The sequence below is a fragment of the Protopterus annectens genome, chromosome 5.part0, assembly GCF_019279795.1.
Source record: "Protopterus annectens isolate FY-2018-M chromosome 5.part0, PAN1.0, whole genome shotgun sequence".
Classification (NCBI taxonomy): domain Eukaryota; kingdom Metazoa; phylum Chordata; order Ceratodontiformes; family Protopteridae; genus Protopterus; species Protopterus annectens.
The window spans coordinates 1,093,803,689-1,093,824,181 of NC_056735.1; the positions used below are offsets into that span (position 1 = coordinate 1,093,803,689).

General features: G+C 42.9%; 1 protein-coding gene across 2 annotated transcripts in view; it reads right to left on the reverse strand.

Annotated features, from left to right (window-relative positions):
- Positions 1–5,932: 5,932 nt before the first annotated feature.
- Positions 5,933–20,493, reverse strand: part of NXPE3 (neurexophilin and PC-esterase domain family member 3) — a 1,170,309-nt gene continuing 1,155,748 nt past the window's right edge. For both annotated transcript variants that reach the window (XM_044070959.1, XM_044070958.1), the window contains one exon: positions 5,933–7,054. In XM_044070959.1, the coding sequence (XP_043926894.1) occupies positions 6,495–7,054 (560 nt within the window). In that variant the 3' untranslated portion in view covers positions 5,933–6,494. The remainder of the gene's footprint in view (positions 7,055–20,493) is intronic.

Consider the following 20,493-nt stretch of genomic DNA (forward strand, 5'->3'; position numbering starts at 1 on the left):
ATGAAGGTAATTATAGAGGTAAGCCATCTCGAGAGGGACACCTTAGTAACTGGAAGGCCCAATTTCCCTTCCGCATAAGACAGGAAAAGTTGATCAGATTTCCTGAACTGTTTAGTTCTGTCTAAATAATATCTAAGTTGGCGGTGAACATCTAGAAAATTTAACTTTTGTTCCAACCTGTTGGAATAGTCAGGGAAAAATACTGGGAGATCAATCATTTGGTTCAGATTTGTCTCAGAGGAAACTTTAGGTAGGAAGGACGGATTAGTCCGGAGGGACACCCTATCTTTGTGGAAAACTAAGTAAGGAGGACGACTGCACAGAGCATGAAGTTCAGATACCCTTCTAGCTGAAGTTATGGCTACTAGAAAAAGTGTTTTCCATGAGAGCAGCTTAAGAGGGCATGAAGCCGCTGGTTCAAAGGGGGGGAGGATCAAGGATGCCAGAACCAAATTCAAGTCCCATTGAGGTGGGGGATCTTTGATTGGGGGCTTGAGCAGAAAAATACCTCTTAAAAAGGCTTTGCAGAGCTTATGGGACATGATACTGGAGTCTGAGACTCCTAAATGAAAATTAGATATAGCAGCTAGTTGTACTCTACTGGTAGATGAAGAAGAGCCTAAATGGAAGAGCTCTGCCAGAAAGTCTAGGATAGACTGGATAGGTGCAGTGAAGGGGTCTATATTCTTTGATGCTGCCCAGAAGGAAAAACGTTTCCATTTACTATTATAAATCTTCCTGGTAGAAGATTTGTGAGAGGCTATCAGGATGTTCCGGACCGAATGAGAGATTGAGGGAAGCCTGGCTAGGGTAGGAATTGGAGAAACCACGCTGTGAGGTTGAGAGAATGAAGGGAGTGATGCAGCTGGCCCGACTGGTGGGTCAACAGATCTGGCACCGGGTCCAGATGCCAAGGCTGCTCCAATAGGTAATGATGGAGGAACGGAAACCATATCTGTCGAGGCCAGTAAGGGGCAAGGAGGATCATTGTAACTCTCAAGGCGATAGCTTTCTGAATTAATTGAGATATCAGTGGAAAAGGGAGAAAAGCATACAGAAGTCCCCGGGGCCAATCGTGGACTAGAGCGTCTCTGGTGGGATGGCCTGGTAACGGGAAGAGAGTGAAGAAGTCGTGACACTTGCTGTTTTGGGGAGCAGCAAAAAGATCGCAGCAAGGCTGGCCCCATCTTTGGAAGACTTCTTCCAGCACTGATTTCTTCAGAGACCACTCGTGGGGCATCAGAATGGCCCTGCTCAACTTGTCCGCAATCACGTTGGACTTCCCGGGAATGTGCATTGCTATCAGAAAACGCTGAGAAGTAACTGCCCACTGCCAAAGTCTGAGTGCCTCTCGACATAATGGGTAGGATCTGGTTCCGCCCTGTTTGTTGATGTACCACACTACGGACATGTTGTCCGTCTGAATTGCAATAGTCCCTGTGGGAACTGAGTCCTGAAGGGCTTGCAACGCTAAAAGCACTGCTCTCATCTCTAAGACATTTATGTGCAAGTGGCACTCAAAAGGTTGCCACGTGCCCTGGACTGTCCTGCCCTGATAATGCCCCCCCCACCCGATCAGGGAGGCGTCCGTTGTCACCGTGGCGACTGGGGGGGGAAGGAACGAAAGGTCTGCCTTGGAGAACTTGAGGTGATGTGATCCACCAAGACAGGTGATTCTTGCATGATTGAGTTATTAATATGATGTGAGACATCGGGAGCTGTTGGAAGGACCATTGAGTAAACAGCATCCATTGGAGTATCCTCATGTGGAAACGAGCTAAGGGGAGAAGGGTGATAGTAGCTGCCATGAGTCCTAATACCTTCAAGACTACCCTGGCTTTGATCTTGTTGCATTGTAGTAGAAGGTAAACTTGTTTGCGGATATCTAACACTCTTTGCTCTGTAAGTTTGGCGGAAAGATTGAGTGTGTCTAAGGTGGCGCCTATAAAGGTAATAGATTGATAAGGCGACAAGGCAGATTTTTCGAAATTTATTGAAATGCCTAGAGCTTGGCAAGTTTGGATGGTGAAGTCTCTGGCTAGAAGCAGTTGATGTCTGGTGGTGGCAGTAAGGAGCCAGTCATCTAAATATGGAAACACCTGGAATCCTTGATGTCTCAAGTGAGCCGCAACCACTGCCATGCATTTGGTAAACACTTGGGGGGCTGTAGTGAGACCAAAGGGCAGGGCTCTGAACTAGTAGTGACTGGCTCCCAGCCTGAAGCGGAGAAACCTCCTGGAGCGTCTGTGCATTTTGATGTGGTAGTACGCATCCTGAAGGTCTATCGAGCACATCCAATTGTCCTGACCCAAGAAGGGTAGAATGGACTGTAGTGTGACCATCCGGAATTTTGTTTTTTTGATATAATTGTTTAACTTGCTGAGATCCAGTATAGGTCTCCAGTCCCCTGTTTTTTTTTGGTACCAAAAAGAATTTGGAGTAGATTCCGGATCCTTGCTGGTCTGCTGGGACTGATTGGATAGCTCTTTTTGATAGCAGCTTTGATATTTCTAGTGCTGCTTGTTCCCTTAGACTGGGTGGAACATCTGGAAGGGATCCTTTGGGTTGGGAAGGGGTGTGAATAAAGGGAATTTTGTAACCCTCGGATATGATTGACTGTACCCATTTGTTTTGGGTGAGGGAAAGCCAGGCTTCTGGGTACAGTGATAATCTTCCCCCGACTGCCTCAGAAGGTGGACAGCCGGGCAGCTCCTCAGGGATGCTGAAAGGGTTTATCAGAGAAGGTTTCTCTGCTACCCTGGTTTTGCGGACCTCCTCTGCCTCTAGGGCGGCGTCTATTGTTATTCCCCCCTCTGCCTCTAGAGGGGAATCGACCTTGTGTGTCAGATGAGACTCCCTGGGGCTTGCGGAACCACATTTTTCCTCCCCTCTGACCTTTTGGATAAGGTCTAGAAGGGGTAGAAAAACGGACTCCCACGGCAGAGAGAGTCTTACCTTCCACCTCGCACCTAGTCAATGTATCCTTCACCTGAGGATCAAACAATGTTGAGCCATCAAAGGGGGAATTGGTGAAGGATGCCTTGAAAGGGTCCGCAAAATTGCAAAGCCACATCCAGGCGTGATGTCGTAAAGCTACACCTGTGCCTGTGTCCCTACTCGCCTCATCAGCAGCGTATGAGATAAGCCGCATGGAGGAGTTAACAATCGAATTCAGGGTTGCCAACTGGGAGTTCATTTTGTCTTGGAACCCCTCAGCTGTTGGATCCTGTATAGCCTCACCCATATCTTTGAGCAAATCTCTCTGGAGATGGGTGAAGTGACACAAATAGTTCAGCGACCGCATTGAGAAGGTTGCTGAGGAAAACATCCACTTACCGTACCTGTCCATGTTCCTAGACTCCTTATTAGGAGGATGGACAGGTACCGAAGGATCGGCTAACTCCTTCTTAGTGGCTGCGGCCACCACCATGGCATCAACAGAGACACCTTTTGATAGAAAGTCTTTGTCCTTAGGGGCAGTAATAAATTTTGACAGCCTCCTTGGGGTAGGTTCCACTGAATCAGGGGCCGTCAAAGCCTTCCTTGCCACCACTTCCATAAGGGGGTCAAAGGGAGGGGACACCCAGGAGGTGGAAGGGCGAGAGCCAAACGCCTCAAGGTAAACTGACTCGTCCTCTGAAGGGTTAAGGGCGGGCCAGTTCCCCCTCTGTTTCAGGATTTCAAGGATGTCAGCAAAGGAGACATCCTCAGAGGGGGATCGAGGGGGAACCTTCAGATTCCTCCAAGTCAGTGTCAGAGGTGATAGACTCAGGGGAGTCAATGTGCTTCCTCTTGCACTGTCTCTTCCGAGGGGGTTCTCCTACCGGATCAGGAGAGGCCTCGGAAGAGGAGGAAATTCCCACTGGGGAAACCTGAGGAGCTGGCTCTCTGCGGTCTGATACAAGGGGATGGGTAGAAATCACCGCAGGCACTGAAGAGGGAGGAGCTGACGGAGCCAACTGTGGGGTAGATACTGGGTCTAGCACGCTCCACATGACCTCGAAGGTGCCCCTATCATGCAAGGCCGGGGGTCCCCACTCCGAGGAGACAAGGACCCCCCCGGCACTGACAGAGACGGCTCCGAGGCCGATGTCGGAGCCGAACTCACCAGCACCGATGCTCCGAGAGGAAGAACGGGGTCAGACAAGGGTCCGATGCCACTCGCCCCCTTGGAGCCGACGAGGGAAGCCCGGCACTGAGATCCCTCCAATGAGGAAATTGGAGCAGACGACGGAGCCGAAAGGGAAGGTATCGGCTCTGAAGCACCGACAGCCACGGCTCCAATGAACCCCAGCTCCGAACTCAAAGGAGTCGGAGGAGGAATAAAATCAGGGATGGAAATAGCCGCTGACTGTTGAGTAGGGCTATGCAGCATTTGGGCCAGTGCCTTGGACTTCAGAAGTCTACTCACCACCCTTTGTAAATCATGGTCGGACAGCCTGGAGGACCGAGAGGAGTGAGACCTATGGCTCCGTTCTGATAGCAGAGGAGATCCCGGCACGAATGTATGGAGCCGATGGAAGGGGACCTAGACCTCTTCTTAGCAGGTGGCTCCGATAAACCCATCGGAGCCGACTGAGTCTTGTCAACCTTGGCTCCAGCCGGAGCCGAGGTGATAGTATGAGATTTGGAAACATCGGCTCCAGCCGGAGCCGATGTCAAAGCCGATCTAATGCTTCCAGGGGACGGCTCAGAAACTGGAGCCGACGGTCTGGAAGTCTTAGAAGGCTTCCCCGACACAGACTGAGTCGGGGGGCCTTCAGGCTTTAACAAGCCATGCAAAATCAATTTATTTTTGCGTTCCTGCAGGACTCTAGGGCTGAATGCATGACATACAGCACATGAGTCCTGCAGGTGCAAAGGTCCCAGGCAATAAACACAAGAAGTGTGACAGTCTGTCAGAGACATTTTCTGACAGCACGAATCACACTTCTTGAAGCCTGAGACCTTGGAGTCTTTAGACATCGTAAGTTAGTGTGAAAACACAAGCACAACACACAAACACACCCTTAAGCAAAAAATAAAAATTCAGTCACACTGAAGGACTAGGGGAAGGAGAGGGAGAGGGTCAAAGGCCTAAAAGTTAAGAAGTGAATAAAAAGGGATTTCAGACACTAAAGGGGGACCCAATTTAAACTACTGAAATACTATAAATAAAACTATGGTAAAAGGAAAAAAATTAGGGGTTGAAATAGAAGTTTCTAATTAGAAAACTTACTAACCTGCCAGAGCCGGTAGAAGAAGCACCTCGTCAGCTAAGCGGCAAACGAGATCTGAGTAGTTACCGCCTAGCATTGTGGGATATAGGGGAGCCTCGAGCCGGTGGAATTAGCTCTCGAGCTTTAGTATTGGCCGAGTTGGAGCCGAGGTTTGGCTCCGAACCCATCCAGCAAGAATGAAGGCGAGATTGACAACTTAACATTAAACTGTTATGAGAATAACATTTTTCAGATGAAATATATAAATATTAAAGGGTTTGTTATCTGGCAACAGTTTTAATGTGCAGAGAAAATGCTATGGTATAGTAAATATGCCATTCCTGCTACACTATAACAGACTGCAATTTAACATGCATGTGCAGCTGTAGTGGTACAATTTGTCTCTCTCTCTCTATCTATACTGACAGTGTTGATAGGCCAAAACATAAAAGAAGCTCTCTTTATGTGGGTAAATAACTTTTAACAATTCTTACGTAGCGCAAAAATGAAATATGACTAGTCAGGTGCACCTACAAATAAACAACTGGAAACACTTCAATGTCACTGGATCCAGGCAGAGAAAAACTCAGATAAAATCCCAGACTGCAGTAGAACAGATAAACTAAGTGCTTCCACAAGCTGTTGCATCTCAAGGTTCAAATGGTGAAAGAATACATCAGAAGACCTCTTGATTAAGTACACTCTTCAGGTCTTCTGGCAAAAAACAAACCTACTGATGTAAGAATTTATTTATTTATTCTGACTAAACATAAAAATCTGTACACTGTGTTTTAAGAGCTCCTTTAGAGTTTATCTTCCTCTGTAGTTCAGCCCCTACTCAAAGTCATTAGACCCTGTTGTGAATATTTCAGGCTGTTGTCATACGAATAACTGTTAGTATAGCATAGGGCGAATGTAAAGTCAGTGAACTTACGATTAGCTATTGTAGACCTGGGTGTGATTACCTGAGTCTCCCTGTGTGAGCTCTGTGACTAAGCAAGACCTTTAGTAACAACATTAAAGCTTTCAGGTCAGCACAGAAAATGGACACTTGTGTCCATCAGGCTTCACCATGGTTTATAGTAAAACCTACCCATGGTGCTTTTAAATATCAGTCTCAGGTTAGCAGAACGCAATAGGAATAGTCTATGTTTAAGAAGAAAACCTCCCATTTTCATGCAAAATATTTTTACAAGCAAATTAAGGAAATAATAATACACAATTAATGGAACCTATAAGTCAGAGTAGGTCAAATATGTGGGCTTATTAAAACCCAGAATATATTACAGGTGCTTTTTATACATCTCGTACATTACGCAGACACACATGTGACAGAAATACATCTATCTGATTTTTAATGATAACAGGTTGTGGGTGTAAATTATGCGGAAGGTGATGGGCCAGAGTCATTTCCCAAGCATCGACCCAAAAAACATTAACATCTTCAAACATTTTCCTCATCACCATATCAAGCTGAAATGAAAACCAGTCACTGTTGAACAGGCTTATTTCTGGTCCAAGTTCTTGGACATTGGCTGTTTTGATAACTATTACAGTATCTGGACTCCTGTTCAGCATGCGAAGAACGGACTTCCTTATATTTCTTAATCTTCTAATATAAACTTCCACTGGAAATGTACTGAAATGTGACCAAATGCTTATGGCAACCACGGTATTCAGTCCTCCTTCTATACCATCTAGTTCATTAGCAATATATCGTAACTCGCTGCTAGAAACAGATGAGAATCGGATTGGAGGGCCATGACAACGAAACTTCAGCATTATATTGTTTTTTGTATCCACAGACATATATGGCCCAACATTTATGGGGCTGCCGAGGTCAAATTCCCCGAGATCTGAAAAATATAAGCAAATTAATTTCACTTGATTATTTCTGTACCTTTTAACACTGCAAACATCTTAAAATGTAACTATCATATCCAAAACAGTCTAACAAATGCATCAGCTTATTTCACTAAAAGCAAAGAAAAAATATACTACATAATGATTCAGTTTCAGTATTAATTTGTAACTTGTTTATTGAATGGATCTATTTGGCAATATATATTTACAGTGGATTTTGTAAACATATTTTACTCTTTCTACATTCTGAAGTGAATGCATAAGCACAGAGTCCTTCACTTCAATGGAAAGCAATCCACTGATGTTTTTTTCATTGAAAAAATTACATTGATGGTGCACTCTACTGGTAGGTCGCTGTGTAAATCAAGAGGAAAAGACACTAATTCCTTTCACTTACACCCACTGTTACTGAACCCTTTGTTACACTCTACTTATTTTAGTTTATCAGTTTTGCATTCTCTTTGTAGATCATAGTGTAAGTGAAGTGGAATGCAGGGCTTGTTTATTTATTTATTGCTTGCTTGCTTTGTTGACCAGGATGGTCCAAATATGCTGTGGAACCCCTTTTCAGTAGAAGCCTGGGGAGCACAGCTTCAGTTATTAAAATATGCAATTTTATACAACAGAGAAAAATGTAAAGCTTAAAATTACAATACGGACATTCAATAACTGAAAGGGAGCTATACAATAAAAAAACTACAATAAGTAAAATACAGAGTCATTACATAGCAATACATGACAATCTGGCATACACGGTGAGGTCTGGAATGTCAATTTACAATTTTACAATTATGGGTAAGAGAAATAAGAGAGCAGGTATGAGAGATATGAGTAGAAAGCAGGGAGGAGGTGAGGAAAATGAGTAGTGTGTATATTTGTTAGGTGATATTTAAAAAAAGAAAGTTGTAGAAGGTAGTGAGTATGAGTGGGAATATTGCAGGAAAATAAACCTGTTGGGGTTACGTAGTGACAGTAGACATGCCAACAACAGAAAAGGGCTAGAAGACATTAAGAATTTGCTTTGCTGAAGTACACAGGGGTAACAAAAGTATGTATGTGCTAAAGTAGTCTAGCCTGGGGAGGTGCAAGAGCTGAGCCAAGTGTTTTAAAGTGTTGTTTTAGCAAGTTTTTGAATCTGGATATGTTGTTTTTTCTGATAGTAGTAGGGACAGAATTCCAGACTTTGGAGACATAATTTGAGTACAAAGACAGATCAGCAGAGTAGTGGGTCTTAGTAATGGTTAACAGGGACTTGTGAGGGGGAGTCGAGTGATCGTGCAGGGGTTTAATGTTCCACTAAGGCTTGGAGTGCAGGGCAGTTTTGAGGTTTGTAGATTATATTATGAAGATTTACTAAATGGGTGATAGAGAGGTAGTGAGGAAGTTGTAGCCAGACTGCTTTAAGGCTAGGCAGTGGTAGAGTTTAGCAAATGTGTTAGTGTTGAATTTAGCTACTTTGTTATACCATTGTTCAATTTTTTTAGTACAGATTGCTGAAGGTTGGTGTGGATGGGGGCAGCATATTGTAGTGAAGGTAGAAGATATACACAGGCTTCTTTTTCTGACACTGTAAGTGTTGGAGTGAGTGTAGTCTTAGTGAATTCCCATAGTACATTAAGGTAGAATAATAAGCCTGAACATATAAAGTTAAACTTGTGTTTTTATGTATTCATTTAGTTTCAGGGAAAGACAATTCATTAGAAAGGAAAGATAAAGCATGAGATGTGCAGAAATTGAGAATGTTTCTTTATCAAGGGAAAATGTACTTGCAATGCTAGACAATGCATATGAAAGACAAGGTTTGGGAAAGCATGGCTAAAGAGGCGTGTAAAATATCAGAGGGTTTTTCTACTCCTATACAAGTCTATACTCCTGTTCCATAGCTAAATTATGGAATGCTCTAACAATATCGATTACTTTGTTAGATTATCTTAATGCTTATAAATCCTCACTAAAAAGCTACTATCTTAACAACCCCATATGTCCTTGTTCCCTTAATACCAGACCCCCATAATCTTCTCCGTATTGCTTCCTTTATCCAAAGCTATAACCAGTCACTAATGACCAATCCACCTACTATTTCTCCCTAACTCATTCCCTGGTCAAAAAAAATACAGTGAGTGGGTACTAGTGTACATCTCAGTTTTTAATGAAATGTACTTAAACTGAATTAAACATAACTTCTTTTTTTCTACAAAATGTTTTTACCTTCACCTCTACGTTAAATAGAAGGTGCTACAGTATTTGTATAAAAGTTTGCTATGATGTGATAATTGCTGTCTATATATTTTATGCAGTTTAAAGTCTTTCTTTCTAAAATTGTATAACTACCTATCTAATGTAATCTGATGTTATTTTACTCATTGTGCAGCTTTTCTCCCTGGGCCTCCACTGAAAATGGGTTACTGACCCAGTGGACTTTCCTGGTCAATCAATCAGTCAATCAATCAATAAATAAGTGAATGAATGAATGAAAACATACTTATTTATTATTTATTTATTTACATTTGTTGACCGGGAAAGTCCGACTGGTCCATTTTCAGCGGAGGCCCGGGGAGAAAATCTCCACAATTAAAATATTACAGACATAGTTACAGATGAAGAATCCTAGCAATTAAAATATTGCAAACATAGTTACAGATGAAGAACACTGAATCTGTGGTGGTGCAGCATTAGCTTTGTTGCCTCACAACAAGAGGTTCTCCCTTTCGATTCTCGGCTGGAGTGCGGGGAGTGCCTTCTGTGTGGAGTCTGCATGTCCTCCCCGCGGTTTGTTGGGCGTTCGAAAGACATGCATAAATGGGCGTGCCATCGTTGAAGGTTGGACATCGAGCTGGCACCTCGCCGTTTGTGAAAATCTACTGCCAATCATTAGCAGACCGGAGTTCTGCTGTGGCGACCCCTAACCGGGAAAAGCCGAAAGACAAACAACAAGTTACAGATGAAGAACACTGTATCTCAAGTTAGTTATCTACTGAATGTACCATCAGTGAAGTCAGGCAGTTAGTTCAGACTGACATACAGAAAAGATTAAATATCCAGCATTTCAGAAAGTAAGTTAGCTTTTAGACTGATATGCAAAAGGGTATTTTGCAGTACGGACACTCAAGCCTGAGTACAGAAATGAGGTCAAATATTCATACTAAATATTCAGTTTAATTATGTTTTGCAATTGTTGCCAAACAGTTTATAACATGTATTAGTACAGGCATGCATTTCTCTGTTTTTTTGATAATTTATTTTTCCTACATTTTTAGAAGCACCGAGGGGCGTGTGCATTATTATTATCTATTGAGGGTAACATCTAATACAATGAGATTACAGAATGTGTGCTGGCACAGTGCAGCTCCAATACAGTACCATGAGTTCCAGTTAAAAAAAAAAAAAACAAAAAACAAAAAACAAAAAAAACTACTTTTTGATGTTGAAACGGACTAGTAGATGACTTGAATGAAGATGTGGGATAGCTGCTCCGGGCCTTTATTTTTTGTTAGGAATTTTGACTGTCTTAACATTTCATTTCCATGAGTGTACATTCTAGTGCAGCATTATACATTATTATATAGGTACCTCAAGCCACTTATGGGGCTGGTTGTCTGCCAAATTTGGCCGCAAAGGTTTGGAAGTCATCGTAAATCATATTTGAAATTTGAAGAGGTGGGCACTTTCTTTGGAAGAACAGGCTGTTAGGACTGATACCACTGGAAGTGAGGTAGTGCTATATGTTTGTATTTGTGATGGTGGTAAAACAAGTAGACCATGTTTAGAAACCTAAATAATTGTATTCTAGTATTCCCTCCCCCATCACACAGTAGTAACCTCCACTTTCAACTTCCATTTAGGTGTTTACTAGGCTGGCTAATGACCACAAGGGCCTTTTTAAGTCTAGCCATGCATCCCAAATCTCTGACAAGTTCTGATACCCTTGATAAGTGTAAGCATGGGCCTGCGAGATGAACCATTGACAGGTTACCTCTGTCCATTAGAGACATATGTGCCAAACCAAGGATGAATTTCCAGTTTCCCATCCAATTGTCCAAGTTGCACTTGAACTGGGTTAGGGAGGAACTCTGCTTCACATGGATGGGGAGCCTGTTTCATAGATGGGGTAGTCTCTGGGATACATACCTATCTCTCCAGCAGATCCTATTTATATCACAGGTAAGGTTTATGTCAATAGAATGGGTAACTCTGGTGCTGTTTGTTTTGTGGATATGCAAGAGGTCCATCAGATTAGGGTCTGACAATGCCCTGTATACCAGGCATAGACCTCCCCTCAAAAGCCTGTAGGAGACAGAATATACCAGGCATAGACCTCCCCTCAAAAGCCTGTAGGAGACAGAATACAGGGAGAGGGTCTTAAGGCGGTCTGCATAAGACATATTACTTACACCCTGTATTCTTTTAGTAATGAACCTCTGTGGAGTTCCAATTCTTGGATATGCCTGGTTAGGTACATACTAAAGGGGGCACTGTACTCAATGATAGGTCTGATGAATGCAGAATACAGTGGAACAATGACTTCCTTGGACATAGATGCCATACCTTTGTTTATAAGTTGCGCAACACAGAATTATTTCCTCACCACTGTAGACATGTGATGATCAAAGGCTAGATTACTATCTATGTGCGTCACTAAATCCCTGACTACTGGGTCAACTCTAAGGGGTGTGTTGTCAATATGATAGTTACCAGGGATGGATGACTTCCCAAAGGATACTATTATGTATTTCTTGGCATTTAGTTTTAGTCCACGGCTCTGACACTAGTTTGTCTGTGCCAGCCCCTCCTGGAGAACATTTGTGCCAGCGTGAGATTCAATGACAGCTCCGAATTTGCAATCATCTGCAAATTTAGTCAGCCAAAGACCAGTGACATTGGCCTTGACTTCTGAGAAGTAAATGTCAAAAAAGAGCGGTCCAAGGACTGATCCCTTTTCAGTGTTCACCTATTCACTTTGAACTGTCAGTGCACTTCATGGACGTACATTACCTGAGCAATCCACTTCTTAGAATTGATGATGTACAAAGCAGAAGTTAATTAATCCACTCTGTAGTAATGCATACCAACCATATCTCTTAACTGTTATGATTTTTGCCTCATATTTTTGGTGTGATCCTCATAAAGTTAGTGTTTTTCTGGCAAATTGTTGAAGACTGAAGTCACTAAATAATAAAAAATGTTTTGAGTTTCAGACTTACCCTTCAGAAAAAAAAAAAAGTTCAGACTTACCCTTCAGAAAAAATGCATTTATTCTATCTGCTTCTAAGTTTATAACAGCAATATTTAAATTAAATTTAAAATGTGTTCCTATTTGGCGGGGCCTTTGTACTTTCATTAATTTAGTCTTTATCCAGAATTCTTGCTCTAAGGTTATGAAGTTGAAGGGCGCGCGTGTGTGTGTGTGTGTGTGTGTGTGTGTGTGTGTGTGTGTGTGTGTGTGTGTGTGTCTGTCTGAAGAGAGTAACGTGAATTTTAGCGTGCCTAGAAAGCTGGTGGCAGGATATCTGAAAGAAAAGTCCACCCTCTTCTACAGCTAAATTTGATAAACACATAGCACTACCCATCAAAAAAGGTCCATATAAAGCTTGGAACAATTTATCAATCCAAACCTTACCTTACTCACAATACCTGACACTCCATAGCCAGGACCCGCCTCCTCACCAACCTTCTTTACACCTCACCCATCTTCACTAACCTCTGAAAACCTGATATAAACAAATTTTTACAATAAAATAGCAACATTTGCTACAAGCCATCCCTATACATCTCACCACTGCTCTGCCCTTCGCCAACTAAACTGGATTGAACTATCTAATCTACTACCCATGAACAAACTCACTGTTGCCCACTCCATTCTCCACAAACCCAATAACTGCCCTGAACTCAAAAACCTACTTCAGGAATACAATAACTCTAGACTACTTACATCTTCTGACAAACTCCTTCTAAAAGTCACTAAGGCCAACAATAGCTTTGGGACTCTGTTCTCTAACCAGATATTCAAAAAATGGAATTCCATTTTCCAACACATTAGAAACGTCATTAATACTTCCAATTTCAGGTTACTTCTCAAGGAGTACCTAACAAACAGCTGGCTGTGCTCCTGCACTACACCAGGATGACCTTTCAGTACTTGCTCTCTTCCACAGTATACCCCTCCACTACTAATCCTCTCGCTGCTCTCTTTCTCTGCTTTTCCTTTTCCCTCTCCCTCTTATTATTAACCCTGGGATTTCTACTTTACTCAGTTTCGCTGTTTCTGTTTCCCTCTCCCTCTTATGTTAGCCCAGGTATTTCTACTCTGCTCAGTTCCGAAGTATTCCCAACTGGATTGTTTGGTGACATCTGTTCTTTAATAGAATTGTAACAGTGGCATGTTTCACTGTATTTAAAAAAAAAAAAAAAAAATGTATATATTATTTAATTTTTATGTTGACATGTTGTGCTCTATTTTTGTCCCACTATAAAATGTTTTCCTTATGACTGTTTATACATTTTCCATATTTCCTGAACAATACTTATTTCTCTCTTGTTAGTTAATAACTATTGCTGTCAGTTAAAAACTATTCTTGAAATGTTTTGTAGATGTATTACAGTGGAGCTTTTCTCCCCGGTCCTCCGCTAAAAATGGGCTTCTTGCCCAGTTGGACTTTCTCAGTAAACAAATGTAAAATAATAAATAAATACTATTCAGGAGGAAAAGACTGTTTAAGTTGATATTATTCAGGAGAATCTGAATATACCCGCAGAAACTTTATATATATTTATTAGCACTGTTATTGTTAACAAGCACTCCATAATTTCTACAGACTGTAATTAAAGACAGTATTTGGGTATTTGGATATTGTTAACATCTAATAAACCCTTATTAACCGGATTACAGTATTTGCAGAATTAATTTTGCAAAGTACAAAAGGCTTGGCCCATAAAGGAGAGACTAGCACCTGTTCAACACAAGTTTGGGTAATTAACAGATAAAGACTTTCATTCCAGTCTCATTTCAGTTGTTTCCAGTTAAATGCAGCAGTAAGTTAAAAAGTGTTTACTATGATACAGGGGTCTGGGTTTTCTTGATAGCTTGTTGTATTTGAACATCAAACTTCTGGTGGTCATCTGTGATGACACCAAGTAGCTTTGTGTGGGACCCAAGTTCAATAGCAGTTTTGTGTGATGAGAAGTTTTTTTTGTGTGTAGGATGCAGATTTTGGTGTGAAAAGCAATAGCTTTTTTTTAGCATTCAGTAGGAAGTGAGAATTTCTGTGCCAGGTTACTATAGAAGAAAAGGCTCTTTGGGTCTTTAACTAAATTTCTTAGAGGGACTTAGCCATGGTTGTCAGTATAGCATCATCAGCATACTGAATGATACTTGTGTTATTGGTAGCTGTGTAGAAGTCATCGATAAAAATGGTATATAGTACAAGACCCAACATTGAGCACTGTGGTGCTCAGACTGAGATCAAAGCCTAGAGAAGATAGTCTATGGAGACAAATCTGATGGAATACAGTGTCAAATGCATCAGGTAAGTCAAGGAATACAAAGAAAAGAAGTGTACTCACCATAACGTTCCATCTTTGTTGTTCATTTTCATTCTTCCTCAACTATTGGGTTTGGATTTCACCCTTGGATCCAACTCAAGATGTTTTTTACAGCTCGTGGTCACTAGAACTCTCAAGCTCCTCCCTTACCCATAATGTATCACCTAACATACCTCAAATCTTGTTTAGCACACACATAAGATAGGCCAATATCTGGTGAGTACATAACATAACTTCTTTATCTGATGTTGTCAATTTTCAGTCATTACTCAACAACTAGGATCAAGTCCCCAGCTACCTGAAATCCAGAGAGGACACTAAGGAGGGATATTCTTGAGCACTGCTGAGCCAAATGCTGCTCCTCCCCTTGAGACCAGATCCAATTTGTAATGAGTAATAAAAGTGTGGGGATTAGCCCAAGTTACAGCCAGAAAGATATTGTCCATAGAAGACCTGGATAAAAATACTGATGATTTTGCCATGGACATAGTTGAACGGTTTTGGTAAGAATATTCCCAATTTGTTATAAAAAGAAGTTATGTACTCACCATAACGTTCCATCTAAGTAGTTCTACTTCATTTGTTTTCAACCAGTGGGATACCGGATCCATATCAGATCTGTGCTGGCAATCTTACAAGCATCTGCTCCGAGCTCCAAGCTCCTCCCCTTACCCATAATACACCTCCACTACCTTCCAATCCCCAGATCGAGTTTGCTGACCCTTACACTGATAACCCGACCTGAAAAATACATTATGACCTACAACTGCAGCCCGCAGGCTGTTCATATGACAAGGTCAGGGGGAAGGAGGGAGGGACGGTTTGAAGACAAATGAAGTAGAATTACTCAGATGGAACATTATGGTGAGTACATAACTTCCTTATCTGAAGTAGTTTACTTCATTTGGTTTTCAACCTGTGGGACAGAGCCCCCAGCTACTAAACTCCTGGGTGGCCCTCATGGAAGGATATTCCAGAGCACCGTGGAACCAAAGAATGCTCTCCTTCTAGAAGTCAAATCCAATTTGCAGTGAGAAATAAAGGTATGAGATGAGGACCAAGTAGCTGCAGAACAAATATCATCCAATGAGACTCTAGACCAAAAGGCCGCAGAAGTAGCCATGGACCTAGTGGAATGAGCTTTCACCTGACCCGGAGGAGACATACCTTTGTTCTTATAGACCTGAAGGATGCAAGAGGAAATCCACCTAGCAATAGTGACCCTGGAGATAGGTTTACCCAAAAAGGGTTTATAGAAGGACACAAACAGCTGATCGGATTTACGGAAGTTTGTGGTCCTGTGTAAATAAAATCATAACGGTCTATGAACATCAAACAAATGGAGTTTGTATTCCATTTTGTTAGCAAAGTTAGGAAAGAAAATAGGTAAATTGATGGTTTGATTGATATTAACTTGTGATGCCACCTTAGGAAGAAAGGACGGATTGGTCAGAAGGGAAACCCTATCTTTATGGAAAATCATATATAGAACTTTGATGGACAAAGCTTGCAGTTTTGAAACCCTTTTAGCAGAAGTGATAGCCACCAGGAATGCTGTTTTCCAAGATAAGAATTTTAGATCTGTGGTTGCAGCAGACTCAAAGGGCGGAGGGACCAAAGCTTGAACAACCATAGTAAGGTCCCATGGGGGAACAGGATCCTTGACCGGGGGGCATAACAGAAAGGTCCCTTTGATAAAGGCTTTACACATTCTGGAGGAGGCCAGTGAGGCCGAATTCTCACCCACATGAAAATGAGAAATGGCAGCCAATTGAACTTTGATAGTAGAAGAACTAGCTCTCTGTTGAAAAATATTGGCTAAAGATTGGCAGAAATAGGAGCCGCGAAGGGGTCTAAACTCCTTTGAGAAGCCCAAAAGGAAAAACTTTTCCATTTGCTGCGGTAAACTTTCCTGGTTGAAGACTTATGAGCAGCGACCAGAATAGATCTAACTGAAGTTCCAGTTCTAACTGGGTTCCAGCCCAGACGTTAGTAGTTTATTGGCCATTTTGAGCTAATTTTCATCTTTCATTTCCCTACTATAAAAACCGCGTTTGCATGGTTTTGTGCACCTGGCAGTGCCGGTTAGCTACGGTTAAATTATTCCCGGCTCCACTAAGTCTCCTCTTCAGTTTTTCCCTTGAAACTAGTCTCTCAACCTAAGCACTCAAAATGCATCTTACAGCCCAGCACTTGCTCAGACCTAACAGCAAGCACTAATATACCCTGACACTGACTGCCAGCAGGGCAAGGCTCTTTATTCACCCCTCACCAACCAAGCGACTAAGCAGCTCACCCTACTATTCAGGCATGACCAAAGGGCAACTTCATGTGCACTCTCCAGTCCAGCTGGTGAATCTGGGTATCCTGAGGCAATGTTACAACTGTCTCATGTACACAGACAACCCTCTCCTCCTACCACAAAACACAAAACATATGCGAGAGATGCAATTATACAGCCAAACTAGAAGCTAAGCTGTCTCCACCCAAGACTGGAACAGACAGTCAAGAGGAGAAGGTTAACACTTGCACCACAACTCCAGCTGCACACAGATGTACTAAAACAGCACTGGCAAAAAATACACATAAATACACAAAATCATACTCAGAGGCTCTAAATAAAAACCTGCAAAAGTATCAGAGACCTCCAAAGCAGACACCCAAACAACCTGCACTTCCCGTCACAAACCAGACAACACATAAAACACAAAATCAGTGTGCCGCACAATCATAGCCCTTAAGGCGAAATAACATACCTAACACATTAGTAATAGGTGACTCTATAGTCAGGCACACTGACATCCCACTCACTGGGCTGGACAAGCAGAAGGTTACTGTTAGCTGCCTGTCGGGAGCCAGAATACGCCACATAACACAAGCACTCAGGTCACTCCAGAACAAGTACAAATATGACTCTGTCATTGTTCATGTTGGTGTGAATGACCTGAGATGTACCTCCCTGGACTACATGAAAAGAGACATGGAAGAGCTCTCTGATCATGTAGCCCAGGCTGGTATGACCCTGACCCTGAGTAGCATCCTGCCCTCACCAAGAATGATACCTCAGTATAAAGAAAAAATGATCAATTTCAACAACTGGCTAAGCTTCTGGTGTCATTCAAAGGGGATCCAGTGTCTGTCAGCCTGGGATGACATGCTCGACAAGCCGCGTTGCTTCGCAAGAGATGGCTTGCACCTGTCACCCCTAGGCTTTCGAATACTGGCAAAGTCTCTTGCTGCCCCCATAGTGCCTTTTTTAGGCAAGGCTCAAAAGTCAAACCCACCTCCGTAAACAGCACAATTAACAAAAAACTGAGGGTTATGCTACTCAATGCCAGGAGTTTAAATCTCAAAATGCACACGCTCAAAGCGTCACCCTAGGGGTGACAGGTGCAAGCCATCTCTTGCGAAGCAACGCGGCTTGTCGAGCATGTCATCCCAGGCTGACAGACACTGGATCCCCTTTGAATGGAGAACATCGACATCTGCACAGTAACTGAAACCTGGTTCAAGGCTCCAGAGAGCACCCCAGCACTACCGGGCTACAACTCATATCACACGTTTCGGCCACAGAACACGGACCGAAACACAAAAGGAGGGGGTATATCCATATTCATCAAGGATACCTACACTTCCAGGTTAGTGACGCAGCATGATACCTCTGAGATCATCCATGTGCAACTAACATCGGGCAAATCTGCAATGCAAATTGTGGCCTGCTACAGATCACCCTCCATGACCCAGGACCACCACTCCACCTTTCTGGAGACACTGGAAAACATGAAGGTCCCACCAAACACCCTGATATTGGGCGATTTCAATTACCCTACCATTCACTGGGAAAACTGCTCGAGTACAAATTTCCAGGCCCAGCGCTTCCTGGAATTCATCAACTCAAATGCCCTGGATCAGCTGGTAAACTCCCCTACCAGAGGTGAAAACACATTGGACCTCGTCATCACCAACATGGGCGACAGGTGTTCCACACCGGAGGTCAACCCGTCACTAGTTAGATTGGATGTCCACACCCCACCACCACCCCCAACTAAGGAAACCACAGTAAAAAAAAATTTCTAAAGCAAACTTCACCTTACTTAAGACAGAGGTGTTAAGTTTCACAGCCCCCATGCTATAGGATAATGCTGCCCAAGATGCAGAAACCTTTACAAATGCGCTCTCTGAGCACCTACAAGGATGCATGGATCGTGCCATCCCTAGCAAAACCAAGACTCACTCCTCTAAGAGAAGGAAACCAGTTTGATGGACCCCTGCAATTAACAGGCTATACTATAGAAGGAGGAAACTAGTTCAGAAAAAATGCAAATCCCAAGAAAGAAAGACATCCTTGATCAGTATCAGTAAGAAACTGAGGTCCCTCATGAAATCATCCAAGGCTAACTTTGAAAGAAAAATAGCCAAGGATTCAAAAGATAACCACAAAGCCTTCTTTAGCAATGTTAAGAATCTAAGTGGCAACTCGCAGATATGCACTGAACTAGTGCAAAATAGCACAAAATATACTGAACCTACTGATATTGCCAACATCCTGGCAGATATATTCAGTGCAAACTTCACCTCCAAAAGGGCCCATAACAATACCGGAAAAGTGTAGTGTCCCAGACGCACAGGTGAAAACAGCCCTTTCAAAAAAACACAGCATCAGTGGGACCAGATGGTGTCCCAGGCTGCGTCTTGCATGAACTACAGAACTAACTAACCCCCCACCTAAACATGCTGTTCAACCTCAGCCTCTCCACAGGCTACATGCCCATAGAATGGCGCACAGCAACAGTTATTCCTCTCCACAAAGGAGGGGCCACAACTTGACCCTGGTAACCACCGCCCCATAAGCCTGACTAGCCTAATCTGCAAGGATATGGAGCGCATCATCATGGAACTCATTACCAAAGACATTGGGAACCTCTAAACACTTGACCCGACCCAGCTCGGCTTTGTTAAGGGCAGATCATGCCTACTAAACCTGGTTGACTTCTTCGAGACAGTCACCAAGGCCATAGACGAGGGAAAGGTAGTTCACACAGCCTACCTTGACCTCGCCAAGGCTTTCGACACCATTCCCCACTCGGGTTTTACAGAAAAACTCACCAGCCTGAACATAAACCACTACGTCATGAGATGGGTTTCCAACTGGCTTACAGATAGAACTCACACGGTAAGAATAGCGGGCTCCAGGTCCGACTCTAAACCAGTCACAAATGGTGACACGCAAGGCTCGGTCCTGGGACCCCTACTGCTCGGCATATACTTCTCAGAAGTACAGGCAAATACAGGAGGACTATGGCTAACCAAGTTTGCCAATGACTGCAAACTGGGAGCCATAATTGACTCTCCGGCTGACACAGACATCCTCCTAAAGGGCCTTACTGAGACAGACACCTGGTGTCAAAGTCATGGTCTCCAGCTAAATGCCAAAAAATGCATAGTCATCCCATTTGGGGAAAAAAAAACATCCACAAATTACCACATAGGTGGCAGCCCCCTTAATACAGAAGAGGTAATAAGAGATCTGGGGACCCAGGTAGATAGTAATCTCTCCTTTGACAATCATATTGCCAAAGCGGTTAGGAAATCTTTCTATGTGGCCCATCTAATTACTAAAGGGTTCGCATCTAGAAATAAAGAGGTTATAGTGCCCCTCTACTCGTCACTCATTAGACCCATCATAGAGTATAATGCCCCATTTGGGATGTACCTCACAAGACACTTCCAACAGCTGGAAAGACCACAAAAGTACCTCACCAAGAGGATTACTGGTCTCAAACATATGTCCTATGCAGCCCGACTGAGAAAACTCTGGCTGTACTCAGTGGCATATCACTTACTCAGAGGTGATCTCTGCCTGACTTACAAAGCCATGTTTAACTCAGAATTG